This window comes from Eucyclogobius newberryi, unplaced genomic scaffold (assembly GCF_026437365.1).
Source record: "Eucyclogobius newberryi isolate DKJ021-1_F unplaced genomic scaffold, fEucNew1.0.hap1 SCAF_16, whole genome shotgun sequence".
Lineage (NCBI taxonomy): Eukaryota > Metazoa > Chordata > Actinopteri > Gobiiformes > Gobiidae > Eucyclogobius > Eucyclogobius newberryi.
Window position 1 is genome coordinate 30,098,802 of NW_027315790.1, and position 16,963 is coordinate 30,115,764.

General features: G+C 45.2%; 2 protein-coding genes across 2 annotated transcripts; one reads left to right on the forward strand and one right to left on the reverse strand.

Moving 5' to 3' along the window:
* Positions 1-209: 209 nt before the first annotated feature.
* necap1 (NECAP endocytosis associated 1) lies at positions 210-7,079 on the reverse strand. Its single transcript, XM_072447202.1, has 8 exons — positions 6,929-7,079; positions 3,823-3,923; positions 3,577-3,681; positions 2,784-2,865; positions 2,100-2,208; positions 1,632-1,779; positions 1,482-1,572; positions 210-1,400 (listed from the first exon to the last, which is right to left on the reverse strand). The coding sequence occupies exons 1-8, from the start codon at positions 7,021-7,023 to the stop codon at positions 1,352-1,354; spliced, it is 780 nt and encodes a 259-aa protein (XP_072303303.1). The 5' UTR covers positions 7,024-7,079; the 3' UTR covers positions 210-1,351.
* A 2,226-nt stretch (positions 7,080-9,305) lies between these two features.
* epn1b (epsin 1b) lies at positions 9,306-16,644 on the forward strand. The gene is made up of 9 exons (XM_072448240.1): positions 9,306-9,396; positions 9,838-9,993; positions 10,525-10,653; positions 10,870-10,990; positions 11,113-11,288; positions 12,059-12,944; positions 13,069-13,587; positions 15,443-15,568; positions 16,599-16,644. Exons 1-9 carry the CDS (start codon positions 9,328-9,330, stop codon positions 16,610-16,612), a joined length of 2,196 nt encoding a protein of 731 aa, XP_072304341.1. The 5' UTR covers positions 9,306-9,327; the 3' UTR covers positions 16,613-16,644.
* The last annotated feature ends 319 nt before the right edge of the window (positions 16,645-16,963 follow it).

Consider the following 16,963-nt stretch of genomic DNA (forward strand, 5'->3'; position numbering starts at 1 on the left):
CTCTCCAGCTTTCAGGAGCCCTCTCCAGCTCTCAGGACCCCTCTCTAGATCTCAGGACCCCTCTCTAGATCTCTCAGGACCCCTCTCCAGATCTCAGGACCCCTCTCCAGATAATTTGAGGGTTGATTAGTAAAACACGACAACAGTAAAACTCTTCGTGGCGTCTTTAAAATGATTTATTGCCTCTTTCTCCTTGAATTGGTCACAAATCGGCCAAAGTGGAATGAGTGAGACTTTGAGACAATTTCATTTCCGAGGAACAAAAGCCATGTAAACACATCACACAGTGCATCAGTCTGCATCGCAATATACTTTCAATACATAACCTGTTAGTTCACTTTTACACAGAAGAAACATAAGGAACACAAGAAAAAGGCAAAACATTCACAGTGACAAACAATTCTGTTCAAATGAATGTAAAGAGCATAAATGTGACGATAAGCAAGAGACAAACAGTTTAGTTCTTCAAACATTTTAACGTCTGTTTAAGACATTCATGATGGGCAATGATAACAATCTTCACAATTAGCAGAAACTTTAGCCAAGAACACGAGCCAGTAAGCCACCAGCCAGTAAGCCATTGAGCTCACGCCACGACGAGCTAAAGCCTTGACTTGACTGTGCCGTGGTCCTCGCTGATAAATTATACTTATACATTCAGTCAGTTCAGCATCTCTATTTTGTTTACACCTAAATAAATGATGTTTCAGAGTTGTTAATTATTTAGTAGTTATTTAATACAAGCCGTTATATTGCACTGATATTGTAGCATTAATATGATTCACTTATTGTAAGTTGAGATCATTGTAAAACAAGTGCAAAGAGTACTGTAAAGGAGCTTCTGCCAAACCTCACGAAAACACACAATGATCAGCTACAAATGTAATAATGTTTCTGATGATCAAAGTGTTTATGACGCGAGAAACTACGAGCGAAAAGAACGTTTGAAACAGAACGATCCCAGTTCTTCATGCGTCGCGTCATTTGGGAATTACCCTATGATTTTACAACATATTTAATACAATTCAAGACATAAGCTTTTTATATAAATGTTGTTCTCTGATGATCTACAATGAAATGTATTAATGTGCATTTAGTTATAGTTTAGTTCTTACAAAGCATTATTCAAGCTGCAAAAAAACACCAACTAGTTTTAAAATGTACTTCTCTTCAGAGCCAGTAGAGGGAGCTGTTAAAGTGACATAAACCAAATACACAGATCCCAGCGCCATCTACTGGAGACACAAATACTGTTTAGCCCTTAGCTTCAAAGATGGCAACAGACTAAATGGCTTTGACACAATCATTCAGCAGTTTTATGATTTCTTTGCCCGGCTTTAGTGGAGGAAGCTCAAAACTGGATCCAGTTTGTGGCTTTCTGTTGTTCCGAAGGTTCTGAACTGTAGAAACAGCAGCGTTAGTCCGGCATCAGAGGCACTGGACACATGTATTATAATGTGATGACACAATATCTGACATACTTTGTGGTGGAGGTGAAGTCGCCCCAAAGATCTGCCCCAGGATTGGACTGAAGCACAGTGTTGGAGTTACTGCTGTCCAGCTCCACCAGGCCTGAAACACCAGAGTCAGACACAGAACACACGTGTGCAGGAGACAGAAAAGTGACTTACCTGTGACTGAGCTGTCAGTCTGAGGAAGTGTGTTGTGATTGGATGAGTCAGACAAAGGGGGAGGGGCTACCTTTCCTCCAGGAGGTGGTGGGAGGAGCCCAAATCCCCCCGCGCCCTGAGGACGTGGTTTATCCCTTTTCTTGCCTTGCTATTGGGAACAAATAACAATATAAACATAAAATATTTTTAAGAAACATATTTCTTATTTTACAATTTCCTTTAAATGTGTCGATGTTAAAATGTATTCTTTTAAAAATACTTTTGTCAATGAAATATCTATATGTGATCACATTTTTGTCAATGACTAATATGTTTTAGTATTAAATATTCCACTGATTCAATCCCCGAAATCACAGATTTAATAAGTACTTTTATATCTTACACACTAATTTATAACATTATCATCAATATCAATATAATCATAATATTCTTCCATTTGGACATTATAATTCACAAAGTGGCTCTTACTCCGATGTTGAGAGTGATGGTTTGTCCCTCTTTAAAGCCCAAGTCCAGCTTTGGTCCAGAGTCTGCCAGATGTGCATTTTTACTGAGTTCAGTTTCCTGTTTGACCCATCTGTGGAGACATTAAACGTGTCAGCGGAGCCCGGGACACTGCGGCGGAGCCCGGGACACTGCGGCGGAGCCCGGGACACTGCGGCGGAGCCCGGGACACTGCGGCGGAGCCCGAGACACTGCGGCGGAGCCCGGGACACTGCGGCGGAGCCCGGGACAGAGTCCGGGACACACTGCGGCGGAGCCCGGGACACTGCAGCGGAGCCCGGGCGGGACACTGCTGCAGAGCCCGGGCGGGACACACTGCTGCAGAGCCCGGGCGGGACACACTGCTGCAGAGCCCGGGCGGGACACACTGCTGCAGAGCCCGGGCGGGACACACTGCTGCAGAGCCCGGGCGGGACACACTGCTGCAGAGCCCGGGCGGGACACTGCAGCAGAGTCAAACTAGAGCGAGAACGTGACGCTGGGTTTAGAACAATATCTTATATTTATGACACTTTTGGCCACTCTAATACAAATACAAGGCCTTCTAAATACATACACTAGATTTAGTTGCTTTTTACTTTTTAATAAACAGATACAACTTAAGTAAATTATAAAACACGTGGGACTCTTCAAATAAACTAAACTTACTTGAAATGGTCTTGAAGAGCAACGTTGAAGTCAAAGGCGTCGCCGCGGTCACCAAAGCCGACGCCTATAAACGCACCACGGCCTGAAAAGAGACAAACATGACGGTTACTGTGGCAACAGAAAAAGAGACATATTATGATTACATTATTATTATAGACATATTATACTCAACTTTGAGCTTTTAACCTTGCTCTGGTGTTTCCTCATCATTAGTTCTCTATCCTGCAACTGAGGCTCAGAAAAATACTGTTTTCACCTTCGCCCACTGGGAAATGTCAAGATTATTCAGTTAATCGATAATTGTGATTATTTAGGTCACAATATATTCGTAAAAACTAATACATTATAATCGTGACAATTTAGTAGAAAAAAAAAGTTTTTTTAAATTCAAATGAACTAAATTAATTATTTTAATAGTTTAATTAAAGTATATGTGACGACTATAGAAGCAAAATGTAAACCTGAATACAAAGTGCTGTTTTATCTTGCCGTTTATTCAGAAAGTTTGATTTGATAAAGCAGAAGCGTTAATGTGTGCGGAAAACCATATTACAATAATAATCATTCCACCAAATGAGAAATCGTGACATTTGCACTGCTCACAGGTCTGTCCTTAGTCGTGTTTATTACGACGATTACACTGAACCTGATTGTAAGTCGTTTTAGATCTATTTATGTTGCACTTCAATATTAATCACCTGAAAAAGCATAATAATATTCCTTTAATAAACAGAACTTCATAAAACACTGCATTCGGCGCCTCGTGTTCAGTGATTATCCTCCTTGACCTCACCGTTGTCGTCCTGTATCCTGATGACGAAGTATCGACTGGAGTCGCTGACTGTCTCCACGGTGACGCCGGGGTACTCGCTCACGGGGGCCTGGGCGAACAGCTCCCCTGAGGCAGGACCACATCAGACAAAGTCACACATTACACAGAAACAGATCAGATGCAACACGGCAGTCGAAAATCTCTGGGCCAAGAAATATGTTTGTTTATTATTTAATTTAGAAATCTTCATGTAACTGGAACTGATACCTGATACTTTATCCTCCAGTTTAATGAACGCCACGTTCCCTTTGGCCGTGATTCTCATTCGTCCAGACCAGTCGGGTGTGTCCAGTTTCCAGTCTGCTGCCCTGTGGAAACAAACAATCAAAACTCAACCATCAACACTAAACTGTTCAAACTAAACTATCAAAACTAAACTATTCAAACTAAACTATTCAAACTAAACTGTTCAAACTAAACTATTCAAACTAAACTATTCAAACTAAACTATCAACACCAAAGTATCTACAGACCTGTCCTGATAGTATATAGTATATATACTGCAAATATAGTACTATAGTATTGCTCAGACCTAGTAATGATCATGTGATTTTGACATCATTTATAAAAACATATATATTAATTGTGTGGTTCAGTTATTCAAAAGTTTTGTTTTCATTATAGCGGATTTTGGGGATTTCAGCTTCTAAAAAATATAAAAACTTAAACCTTTTTGTCCAGTCTAAATGTAAACAAGAAAAAAACTACTTTTAAAGTATAGTTACAGTCCAACGTGACCTTTCAAAATAAAAAAAATAAATAAAAAAGAAACTAAATTCACTGGCCTATGGTCACTCACGCTGCCCTATGGTCACATACACTGCCCTATGGTCACATACACTGCCCTATGGTCACTCACGCTGGCCTATGGTCACTTACGCTGGCCTATGGTCACATACACTGCCCTATGGTCACTTACGCTGGCCTATGGTCACTTACACTGCCCTATGGTCACTTACGCTGGCCTATGGTCACGCTGGCCTATGGTCACTTACACTGGCCTATGGTCACTCACGCTGGCCTATGGTTACATACACTGCCCTATGGTCACATACACTGCCCTATGGTCACTCACGCTGGCCTATGGTCACTTACGCTGGCCTATGGTCACTTACACTGCCCTATGGTCACTTACGCTGGCCTATTGTCACGCTGGCCTATGGTCACTTACACTGCCCTATGGTCACTTACGCTGGCCTATGGTCACTTACGCTGGCCTATGGTCACTCACGCTGGCCTATGGTCACTTACGCTGGCCTATGGTCACTCACGCTGGCCTATGGTCACTCACGCTGGCCTATGGTCACTTACGCTGGCCTATGGTCACATACACTGCCCTATGGTCACTTACGCTGGCCTATGGTCACTCACGCTGCACTATGGTCACTTACGCTGGCCTATGGTCACATACGCTGCCCTATGGTCACTTACGCTGGCCTATGGTCACTCACGCTGGCCTATGGTCACTCACGCTGGCCTATGGTCACTTACGCTGGCCTATGGTCACATACACTGCCCTATGGTCACTTACGCTGGCCTATGGTCACTCACGCTGGCCTATGGTCACTCACGCTGGCCTATGGTCACATACACTGCCCTATGGTCACTTACGCTGGCCTATGGTCACTCACGCTGCCCTATGGTCACTTACGCTGGCCTATGGTCACTTACGCTGGCCTATGGTCACATACACTGCCCTATGGTCAATTACGCTGGCCTATGGTCACTTACGCTGGCCTATGGTCACTTAAGCTGCCCTATGGTCACTTACACTGCCCTATGGTCACATACACTGCCCTATGGTCAATTACGTTGGCATATGGTCACTTACGCTGGCCTATGGTCACATACACTGCCCTATGGTCACTTACGCTGGCCTATGGTCACTTACACTGCCCTATGGTCACATACACTGCCCTATGGTCACTTACGCTGGCCTATGGTCACTTACGCTGGCCTATGGTCACTCACGCTGCCCTATGGTCACTCACGCTGCCCTATGGTCACATACACTGCCCTATGGTCACTCACGCTGGCCTATGGTCACTTACGCTGGCCTATGGTCACTTACGCTGCCCTATGGTCACTTACGCTGGCCTATGGGCACTTACGCTGCCCTATGGTCACTCACGCTGGCCTATGGTCACTCACGCTGGCCTATGGTCACATACACTGCCCTATGGTCACTTACGCTGGCCTATGGTCACTTACGCTGCCCTATGGTCACATACACTGCCCTATGGTCAATTACGTTGGCCTATGGTCAATTACGTTGGCCTATGGTCACTTACGCTGGCCTATGGTCACATACACTGCCCTATGGTCACTTACGCTGGCCTATGGTCACTTACGCTGCCCTATGGTCACATACACTGCCCTATGGTCACTTACACTGCCCTATGGTCACATACACTGCCCTATGGTCACTTACGCTGGCCTATGGTCACTTACGCTGGCCTATGGTCACTTACACTGCCCTATGGTCACTAGAGCATGTAAACACAGATCATTATTTGATTTCTGAAGTCATCAGATGATTGACATGTCATGTAAACATCTGACGTGAAGGGTCAGGGTTATCTTCAGATTCTGCTGCAGATTTGACAAAATTATGCTAAAAAGATGCAAACTAAAGTTGGAATTCAAGCCACAAACGTGTCATAATCTTATGGCTTAAAGTCCTTTCAACTGACAACAATAATAACACCACTTTCCCCATCATGGGACAAATAAAGGCTTATCTTATCTTATCTTATGGCTTTTGTTTATTAATAGTGACAGATGTTGAATTTTGTGCCAGTTTTTGTTTCATGTGGCTCGGCCCAGTCGTCACAGAGATATGAACCATAAACCAGGACAATAAAGTCACTATCTGACAATAAAACAGCAAATTCCCCAATATAAGTCTAGAATAATAATGTTCTGAAGAATGCATGGTTTTAATGTATTCATTATTTATAGAATTGATTTATTTCCATAGATTTCAGGTGAGTTTTCATCTCTAAAAAGTGACGTCATGTGCCTTTAAGTTGCTCTAAAATAACATTGAGTAACTTCACGTAAACACACGCCAAACCCCGATCACGTGACCGCACCCACTGGCACAAGTGACACATTTTGGTGCATTTGTATAATCCACGTCGTGACTGCCCCCCCCCCCCCCCGGTGCCCCCCGTGATGGTGCTGGACAGACGCCCAGGGCGCCCCCCTCAGCCCCGGCCCCCCTCAGCCCGGGCCCCCCTCAGCCCCGGCCCCCCTCAGCCGGGGCCCCCCTCAGCCCGGGCCCCCTCAGCCCCGGCCCCCGCTGCTTTACCTGTACGCGCGGTTGGAGGCCCGGGGCGGGATGCGGTACACGTTCACTTCTGGCTTCACGCACAGGATCGACTCGTACGCCGCCTCCGTCGCCATCTTGAGTCAGCTGTTGTCGGTTGTGACTTGATTCTTCACACGGGGGGCTTGTGTTATTATGACGTATAGAACACTAGAGGTCACGGTCACCACGGTAACATCCGGGTCCAGCCGCCATGTTCTAACGGTAAGGTTCTAGTGTTTTTATCCAAGGCCCTTGTTCTACCACAGCCTTTCAAACCAGAGGAACTTGGACCGACGCGACGTTTAGATTTAAATCGACCAACTCTTTCTGCTTAAATATCGAATGGACGGTTTACATCCTTATTAAAGATTATATCATTAAGATGTGAGGGCTCTGACTTTTTCTCCATTCATTCCTTTTTGTCCAACATCTGAAGGACCAAACAAGCATCTGGACATGTAATGGACATGTTAAAACGTGTATTCATAAAAAGACCGAAAGACTAAATCAGACACACGCTTCACAAGAGCCCGGCCCTTTGTTCATACGCCAAAGGACTTGAGGCACATCAGAGTCAGGCGTTTGGGAAAGATCAGCTCAAATAATTTGGGGTTAAAAGAAGAATACACAATTGCAATAATTTACATTACAATTATTGATAGATATAGAATACATGTGTTTCATTCTAAGTAATACATTCTTCTTTTGTTGTAATACGTGTACAAGTTGCACTAAGTAACATTTCTGGTGGAGGACGGGCGACCGCCTTGTGCACCTTTAAGTCCCTTTAAATGCACCATATGGTTGTGTCCCTATGGTGCATTATTGACACACAAACATAGCTTATTTCTGCATAAACTACCGATCAGTGAGTGCAGTGTTTTTATGAAACAGAGACAGGTAGAATCCCATGCGTTATTAGTACCACAAATATATCATTAGCTTGTCAATTTAAACCCTTTGATCAATGAATGTCTTGCTCTGTTTTTAGATCAGTTTAATATTAGCATGTTGACGCTTTTACAGTCACAAGATGGCCACGGCATCACTGTCCCTGTTGTCTCTAGCTTTATTAATACCTGTGTGTAGTGTAGAGTTTACGACTGCACGATCGAGGCACGGCAAGCGCATTCAAAACAGAACTTCAGCTTCATCCTGTGACTTTTACATTAGGCCCTTTGACAATTGTGCGGCCTCTGTTATATTATTAAATCGCACGTTGATCTTTTTCTTTGATCTTTGTTTCTGTGGCGACCGTCGTGAGGGGGCGGGGCCTGGCAGCTGCTGCAAACTGCGGAAGCGGAAACGCAGCATCGACTCTCCTCGAACATTCTCGAGGATCTGCTCAGGGTTTGTACGTTTCACTCGCTCATTGCGCACATTTGACACTCGCAGTTCACACGAGGGTCTCACAGTCTGATCAGGGGGTTGAACAGAGCTGTGTGTGTGGAGTTTTGACAGAATACACGTGTTAATCTCGCAGATTTGACGATCGCCGTGTGTCCCGTCGCTGTCCGAGGTGCTGAAATCTCAAAGCTTTGACATTTGACCTTTTATCTAATAGTCTACAAGACGAATGTCTCTATGGAAACTGTATGGCAAAGCTATTTTGTTCTTGATATTGTACTTTGGATCAGGGTAAGCGTTTGAATGCCAGCTAGCTAGCTTACTGTTAGCCATCAAGCTAATTAGGCTGACAGTGGCTATGTTTACATGCACAGCACAAATCTGATCGTTATCTGATTTCTGGAGTTATCAGATTATTGAACTGTCATGTAAACAGTTGTATCAGATGTGAGGAATCTTATTTGTTCCTGATTGTTCACACTTGAGCAGGTTTGGACCAGGAAAATGGTTCAAAAAATCAAATTTAAAAATAATCCATAAATCAGCAGACACATTTTTATTATCAGATTTCTCTTGTGCATGTAAATATAAACGTATGTAAATGTCCCCAGTGTTCTAATATATTTGCCGCGATAATGCAGTGATTGTGCAGTTCTGTCGTAGTCGGCTGATAATTGTGGAGGATTTGAGTGTGACGAAGCAGAGACTTGACACTGTCACTATGAGGCGTTATTGCACAGCTTGGATTCTTCCTTGATACCGACGTGTCAGAGCCAAGCAATGGTTCAGCTGATTTTATGTCGACTCGTTCCTTCTCTGTGTAGGATCTGGTGTCTTCATTCTAATGCAGTCTGAGGAGGAGAGAAGAGCACAATGTTTGTTTACTAAGACGCCAACTGGACTCAAGCTGCACAGAACCTTTTAGAGCAGAGCTTTATCTTATAAAAGGTAAGTGGCAGAAGTGTTTGTGATTATTAAAGCATTAAGCAGCATTAAATGTTAGTTTTTCTTTCACGCTTCAGTAGTGAGTCCCCTTCCTCCCACCGGACATCATGACGTCCTCGATGCTTCGGCGGCAACTGAAAAACCTGGTCCAGAACTATTCTGAGGCCGAGGTCAAGGTATGAGCTTTGACCAGTTGTATGTACACTAGCGGAGGGTGTTATATTCATTATCTCAATTCAAATGATATTTTAACAATCAGAAATGTGCTAAAATGTCTTTGTTGAGGCTCAAGTTTTGCACAAACTGTAATTAGAGTTTAAATGAAACAAAAAAGGACAAAAAGACCACTTTATACCCTTGTTCTTTCTGCTGACGTTTAGAGCTAAATGTCTGGTTTATATTGCTATTTTGTCTTATTTATACAATATATTTTACAAAAACTGCTGGATTGTATTGTTTAGATTATACTCTGAGGTCATTTTTAATAGTTTAAATTATACAATTTACTCTAATTACTCTAATTTTGTCTAAAACAACACTTGTGATATTATCCATTTTTCCTCTGCTTCACATCAGTATTTTACATTGTTCCATGAAACTGCATCCTTCTTGTGCAGGTGAGAGAGGCGACCTCCAATGACCCCTGGGGCCCGTCCAGCACTCAGATGGCCGACCTCTCAGACCTCACGTACAACGTTGTGGCCTGTAATGAGATCATGACGATGCTGTGGAAGCGTTTGAAAGACGACAGAAACTGGAGGCACATCCACAAGGTGCAAACGACACATGCTCCTCCAGTTTTCCTCATACACTTTTCTCTGATTAAGAGTTTTTGATTCAGTCCATTTTGTGCATTTGGAAGAAGTTGCTAGATCTTTAGACATCACTGATTGTGTATGATCCTTTCTAATCTTCTGATGTGATGGTGAGATAAATATAACGTAATGTACCTTTTATAGATGAGGCCTTTTGAAAGACACAGCTCTTGCCCCAATCTGAGAGGAGAATTACATACCATAGGTTTTTCCTGACTATGTTCGCACATATTCTGTGTAGAAGAACCACGTGGCTCAGGTCCAGAGCGTAATATGAGTCAGTTTAGAGCGTTGGCCGTCTGTGAAGTTTGAGCTCCGTTTGAAAGTTTGATATTAACCTTGGCAAGTTCAACAGTGGAATCATAATTTATTTAATTCAAACTGAAGACACAGCAGTATGATGTTTCCTGCAGATGACTTTACAGTGTGTTTACGGTGTATTCCTTTGTATAATTCTATGTTTAAAGATGTGTGTTCTTTGCTCTTTAGTCCTTGACTCTTCTCGAGTGCCTGTTGAAGACGGGGGACGAGCGCGTGCTTCTGAAAATGAAAGACAATATCTACATTGTCAAAGCGTTAACTGAATATCGCTTTTCTGATAAAGATGGCAAAGATCAGGTATTTCATATTTAACATTCTTCTATATTAAATGTTTGTTATTGGAGAAGCTCAACTCGCTTCTGTGGCAGTTTGACACATCATTCAAAACAATTACAAATGCTAAAGTGTCAGTATATTCTATTAATTATCTGTCTAATCACACATTATTCTAAATTCATACAGTTGTTTCTTTACTTCTTTAACTCGCTTGATTTGCTGACTTCTGTACTTCAGGGAGTGAATGTTCGGGAAAAAGCCAAAATTGTTCTTGTTCTTATGGAGGATGATGAGAAACTGAAGGAGGAGCGAGACTTTGCCTTCAAAACCAGAGAGAAGACCTCCAAAAGTGCAGCCGGTCTGTGTTTAAAATCACACTTTTATACAAACATCTCTTTAATTTGTCTCTGATCTCTTGATGGCAGTTTTGATTTACAAGAGAGAAAATTAATTCAAGTGTATTTTATTCTTTTGAATCAGCTTCGTCTACAGATGCTGTAAAGGATCCCAACTATAAGCCGCGTTATGTGGCCGGAGCAGCTGGACTTCCCTCCCTGGACAACATCCCGTCAGTGGCTGATTTAACGGCTTCGTTCGCGGCTCGTAAAGAGGAGCGACTGAAACAGGAGATGGAGAAGAAAGAGGCAGAAAGAAGGGTCAGAACTCTGTCTTTATTCTAGAGGAAGGGCTCTCGTTTGGAAGTAAGAGTCCAGGACTGGCCCTGAATTACGTTGCAGTTCCCTGAAGCTCCTCTAGGGGGAGACATAGTAACATAAGAGAATGATCATTTTCAGGACATAGAATAACTCACCGAATATAATAAAGATGAAAACGATGAGCCCAGCCACAAAAGAGGAAAACTACTAAACTAGCTAAAGTGAGCAGAGTCAAATAAATGTAAAATAATAATAATGATAATAATTGAAAGGATGTTCCGGTGCGTTTACTTAAAGCTTATCACCTAATAATGACTTCGACAAAGTAAATAAATGTGAATTAATGGTTCTGGTTGATTACTCGTCAAACTCTAAATGGATATTACGCCGTTGAGGGAAGATGTTTGTCAGGCTTAAAACTACTTTAGTTTATGGTGGTTCCATTCTGGGACAAAAATAGGTCGTGTTAATTAGCTTGCGTGGTGATTAGCTCTGTTTCGGTGCACAGCTGGAGGGAGGTCAGTGGCACAGCTTCTTCCTCAAGAGTTTTCCATCCAGGGTTTTGAAGCGTAGATGTTCCACTGCTTTTTGGGTCATAGAACGGGCTGTGCGTCGCTGACCATGAGTTTCCACCTGTCCTTTGATCGATAAGGGTCCCTAGATGGTTGCACTGTGTTTTCAGGCTGCTGCATTCTAACATGTTTAGCTTTTGTGAGCTTCACGTGGTCGTTATGTTTCTGACCGTATCATTTGTTTCTGTTGAATCCCAGGCCAAGATGTCCGAGGACGAGCTGCAATGGGAAGATGCCAACCAAGGCCCCGGAGTTAAAGACAATGCCTGGGGCGGAACGAAATCCGAGGAGGAAACCGACGCATGGGGTGCTCCCAAACAACCCGAAGAAGCCGAGGGTCCGTGGGGTACTCCCGACCGACCCGACGCAGAGACGGCAGAGGGACCGGACGCCTGGGGAGCGCCGACAAACGGAGAGGACCCTTTTGTAGAGAGCGAAGATCCTTTCGCCGCTCCAGAAAGGGTCACGTTCACGGACGAGGACGGCGAAGACCCGTTCCAAGCCCCGAAGGACAAATCTCCAGAGGGAAAACCCGAGTCTTTCCCAGTGTCTGAGAAAGACTTGTTCACCTCCAAAAAAGATGATCCGTTCAGTGCACCGAAAGACGACCCGTTTACCGCGGCGAAAGACGACCCCTTTGCATCGGATAAAGAAGACCCGTTCAACGCTCCCAAAGACGACCCTTTTAACACCCCGGCTGACGATCCCTTCGTTGCACCCAAGGAAGACCCCTTTACCTCGACAAAAAGCGACCCGTTCGACACACCAAAAGACGACCCCTTCTCCTCCAAATCGGACGACCCGTTTGGTGCGCCTAAAGATGATCCCTTCAGCGCTCCGAAAGAAGAACCGTTTAAAGCACAGGCCGAGGATCCCTTCGGTGCGCCCAAGGACGACCCATTTACGTCTGCAAAGAGCGACCCGTTTGATGCCCCAAAAGACGACCCGTTCGGCGCGCCCAAGGATGACCCGTTTGCGGCGCCGTCCAAACCAGCAGAGGACCCGTTCGGTTCACCCACGAGCCCCATAGAAGACGCGTTCGGAGCTCCACCCTCACCACCCACAGGCGACCTCTTCAGCACAGGTGGGTTTCCCTTTGTTCTGCTGCTCACTTTACGAACATTTGTACATCTCAATTAGTTAGTAGCATGATTCATACCTATATTTCATTTCTACAATACAATAATACTTTTGACTACTTTACCCAGCAGCACCCGCCGACAACTCATTTGCGGCCCCAACCACCCCCCCGAAAGAGGACGCATTCCCTGCCCCATACAGACCATTAGAAGACCCCTTTGCCTCCCCGACCTCGCCTCCTAAAGACGACCCCTTCACCGCCCCCACGACTCCTCCCAAAGACACGGCGTCAGACCCGTTCAGCGCCCCCTCAGCCCCGGAGAGCGCAGCCGCCTGGGGGGAGCCGACCAGCCCTCCGCCCGCCTCAGCCGCCGCCGCTTGGGGTGAACCGACCAGCCCTCCGCCCGCCTCAGCCGATGCTGCCTGGGGGGATCTGACCAGCCCTCCGCCCACCTCAGCCGCAGCCGCTTGGGGGGAGCCGACCAGTCCTCCGCCCGCCTCAGCCGCAGCCTCCTGGGGGGAGCTGACCAGCCCTCCGCCCGCCTCAGCAGCGGACGCCTGGGGAAACGCCGCCAAATCTCCTGTGGATGATTCAGATCCATTTGGAGACACGACCAAACCTGACGAGGACCCGTGGGGAGCGCCAGGTACAGGAGAAACACAGCAAACTCATCACTCATCACATTTTAATGCTAGGATTCCGAGCCTAAACCGTGAGCAGGGATTCATTTTCCCAAGTTTGAGCTTGACCATAAAACCTAAAAGTATTTATTTTGAAAACTAAATTCTGTCAAATTGTCCGGCGCCTCAGGAGGGGGAAGCAGTGCTTCACCAACACCGTTTACGGTGCGGGTGGAGAGTTGCTGACCTCGACATCAGACGGTGGAAGGAATACTTTGAGGACCTCCTTAATCCCACTGTCACGTCTTCCGAAGAGTAAGCAGAGACCGGGGACTCGGAGGCGGACTCGTCCATCACCCAAGCTGAAGTCACTGAGGTTGTTGGCAAACTCCTCGGTGGCAGGGCTCCAGGGGTGGATGAGATCCGCCCTGAGTACCTGTCTTGCTGACACGTCTCGGTAACATGGCGTGGCGTTCGGGGACAGAGCCTCTGGACTGGCAGTCCGGGTGGTGATCCCTCTGTTCAAGAAGGGGGACGGGAGGGTGTGTTCAGACTACAGAGGGATCACACTCCTCAGCCTCCCATAAGGTCTGTCCCAGGTCCTGGAGAGGAGAATCCGACCGAGAGTCAAACCTCAGATTCAGGAGCAGAGCGGAGTCGTCCAGGTCGTGGAACACTGGACCAGCTCTATACCCTCCATCGGGTGCTCGAGGGTTCATGGGAGTTTGCCCAACCAGTCCACATGTGCTTTGTGGATCTGGTGAAGGCTTTCGACCGTGTCCCTCGGGGTGTCCTTTGGGGAGTGCTCCGGGAGTACGGGGTCCGGGGCCCTTTGCTCAGGGCTGTCCGGTCCCTTTATGACCGGAGCAGGAGCTGTGTTCATTGCCGGCAGTAAGTCAGACCTGTTCCCAGTGCATGTTGGATAGAGCTGCCCTTTGTCACCGGTTCTGTTCATAGTTTTTATGGACAGAATTTCTAGGCGCAGTCAGGGGTCGGAGGGTGTGGTCAGGGGTCGGAGGGTGTGGTCAGGGGTCGGAGGGTGTGGTCAGGGGTCAGAGGGTGTCCGGTTTGGGGACCACAGGATCTCATCTCTGCTGTTTGCAGACGATGTTGTCCTGACGTGGATGGAGCGTGAGATCGACAGTTGGACCGGTGCAGCGGCTGCAGTGATGCAGTCGCTGCATCGACTGTTGTGGTGAAGGAGCTGAGTCGAAAGGCAAAGCTCTGGATTTACCGGTCGGTCTACGTTCCTGCCCTCACCTATGGTCATGAGCTTTGGGTAATGACCAAAAGGACAAGATCGCGGATACAAGCGGTCGAAATGAGTTTCCTCCACCGGGTGGCCTGGGAACGCCTGCCCCCGCGACCCGGCCCCGGATAAGTGAAAGAAGATGGGGCACAGAGAGGGAAACGCTCAAACTAAACTGTGTGTAGCAAATCTAGATAACGTCTGGCATTTGTCATTGTAATGTTTTGTCCCTCTAATGCCAATATTTGAAAAATATACTTTCAAATTAAACTGCGAAGGTTACTTTTATTTCATTCTTTTTTTCCTGCTGCCAAATCCCAAAGGTATCCATCTATTGTTTCCATTGCAGAGGTTTTATCTCAAACATTTATTCATGCACAACAAGTAGTTGTTTGGGGGGATTTTTGACTCGATAGTGTCAAAAGTGAACAGTGTGTGTCAGAAGCAGTGAGACAATATCTTTGGCTTATACAATAAAGATTGATAATATATAGATCACAAAAACATCTATAGCTTCGGTTCATTCTGTTTTATTTACAACTCATTTTCCATCTCAAAAACGTGACATTTAACTCCATGTGCACTGTTAAACTGTTTCTGGGCGTAGAATAACCAGTTTCCTGCTCCTCCAGCTGCAGCTCCGGTGAACACAGAGGACGCGTGGGGCGCTCCTGCCACCCTCGTCTCCCCCAGCGACCCGTTTGGATCTAAAGAGGATCCCTGGGGTGCTCCGAGCAGCACCAGCACCCAGGGCTCAGGTAACGCACCCGGCAACGTGTCTTCACTCTAAAAACCATCTCGCCATCAAAGTGTCTCAAAATCACTCTAACTAGAGCCATTATTTCTATTGTACACTATAAAATACATTATCAACCAAATAAAAATGTAAATAATAAACCTTATTTTCTGGAGTATAAGTCGCACCAGCCAAAAAATGCATAATAGAGAAGAAAACAACATATATAAGTCGCACTGGAGTATGAAATGCAGTCGCAAGTGAGAAAATAACAAATAATATCACATATAAGTCGCTCCGGAGTATAAGTATATAAGTATAAATATAAGTATAAGTATATAAGTATAAGTCACACCTCAGCCAAAACTATGAAAAAAGGTGTGGAAAATACGTAAATATGGGGGTTCAAGGCTTCTAGAGAATAATTACAAATAAAGTGAATTATTGATGAACATTTTAATTAAATTGTTTATTGTTTTTGGTTTATTCTGTTTTTGAGAATCTGAATATTCCAGATAATGATATATAAAAACTGAGATTTGTTTTTGTTTTTACATTGGACTAGTCACAATTAGTTTAGATTTATTTATTTTTTATTTGTTTTAACGTGGCAGCTCTCGTTTTAACCTCGTTTATTTTGAATAGTTCTTCTCCTGATGTAGACTAGATAAATCTGCAGTAATATCTATTCCAACCCATTGAAAACTACGACCGTTTAAGTCACATATTTACCTTTTTTTTCACATTTCTAAACTGGTCCATATTCTAATCTTGCCCAGTTCTGTTTCAGTCTAACTTTACACCTGCGTTTGCTCTGTTTTTGGCACAAGAATCGTTATAACCAGCTTTTATTCTCCTGCCATTGGATATTGGACTTTCTTTAACATTTTCCCAACTCTAAATCTCATCTTTTAATCCAAACTTTATCTATTAATATCTCGTAACTGGCTTTGCTTCATTTCACCTCCACCTCATGCCAGACTGTGTGCAAACGCCTTGGTGCTAACCCACTAACCTCTCTGCCTTCTCTCCCCCCTCTCCCTCCCCCAAAGACAACACCTTCTAGAGTAGATTTTGGACCTGTATATTTTGCAGGAGCCGCGGAGGATCTGGAGATGTTTGTAAAGACTGCTCGGTTGCCGGGCGGGGCTCGGTTGCCGGGCGGGGCTCGGTTGCCGGGCGGGGCTCGGTTGGTCGACTCGGACGATTTGTTCCCCTCTCGTCCTTCGCTTGGAACCCGAGCCTCCGGTAAGGACCCCCGGCTCCGAGCTGAAGCGTCTCACGCGGGCGTTTCCTCCGCGGACGGCGATTCTTCTCGATCCTCGGACTTCTTCCGTTTCTCGATGTGTCAAATGCATTCCACGTTGTTTTGTTCGCGGATGATCTGTGTGTAAATATATATATATATATATATATT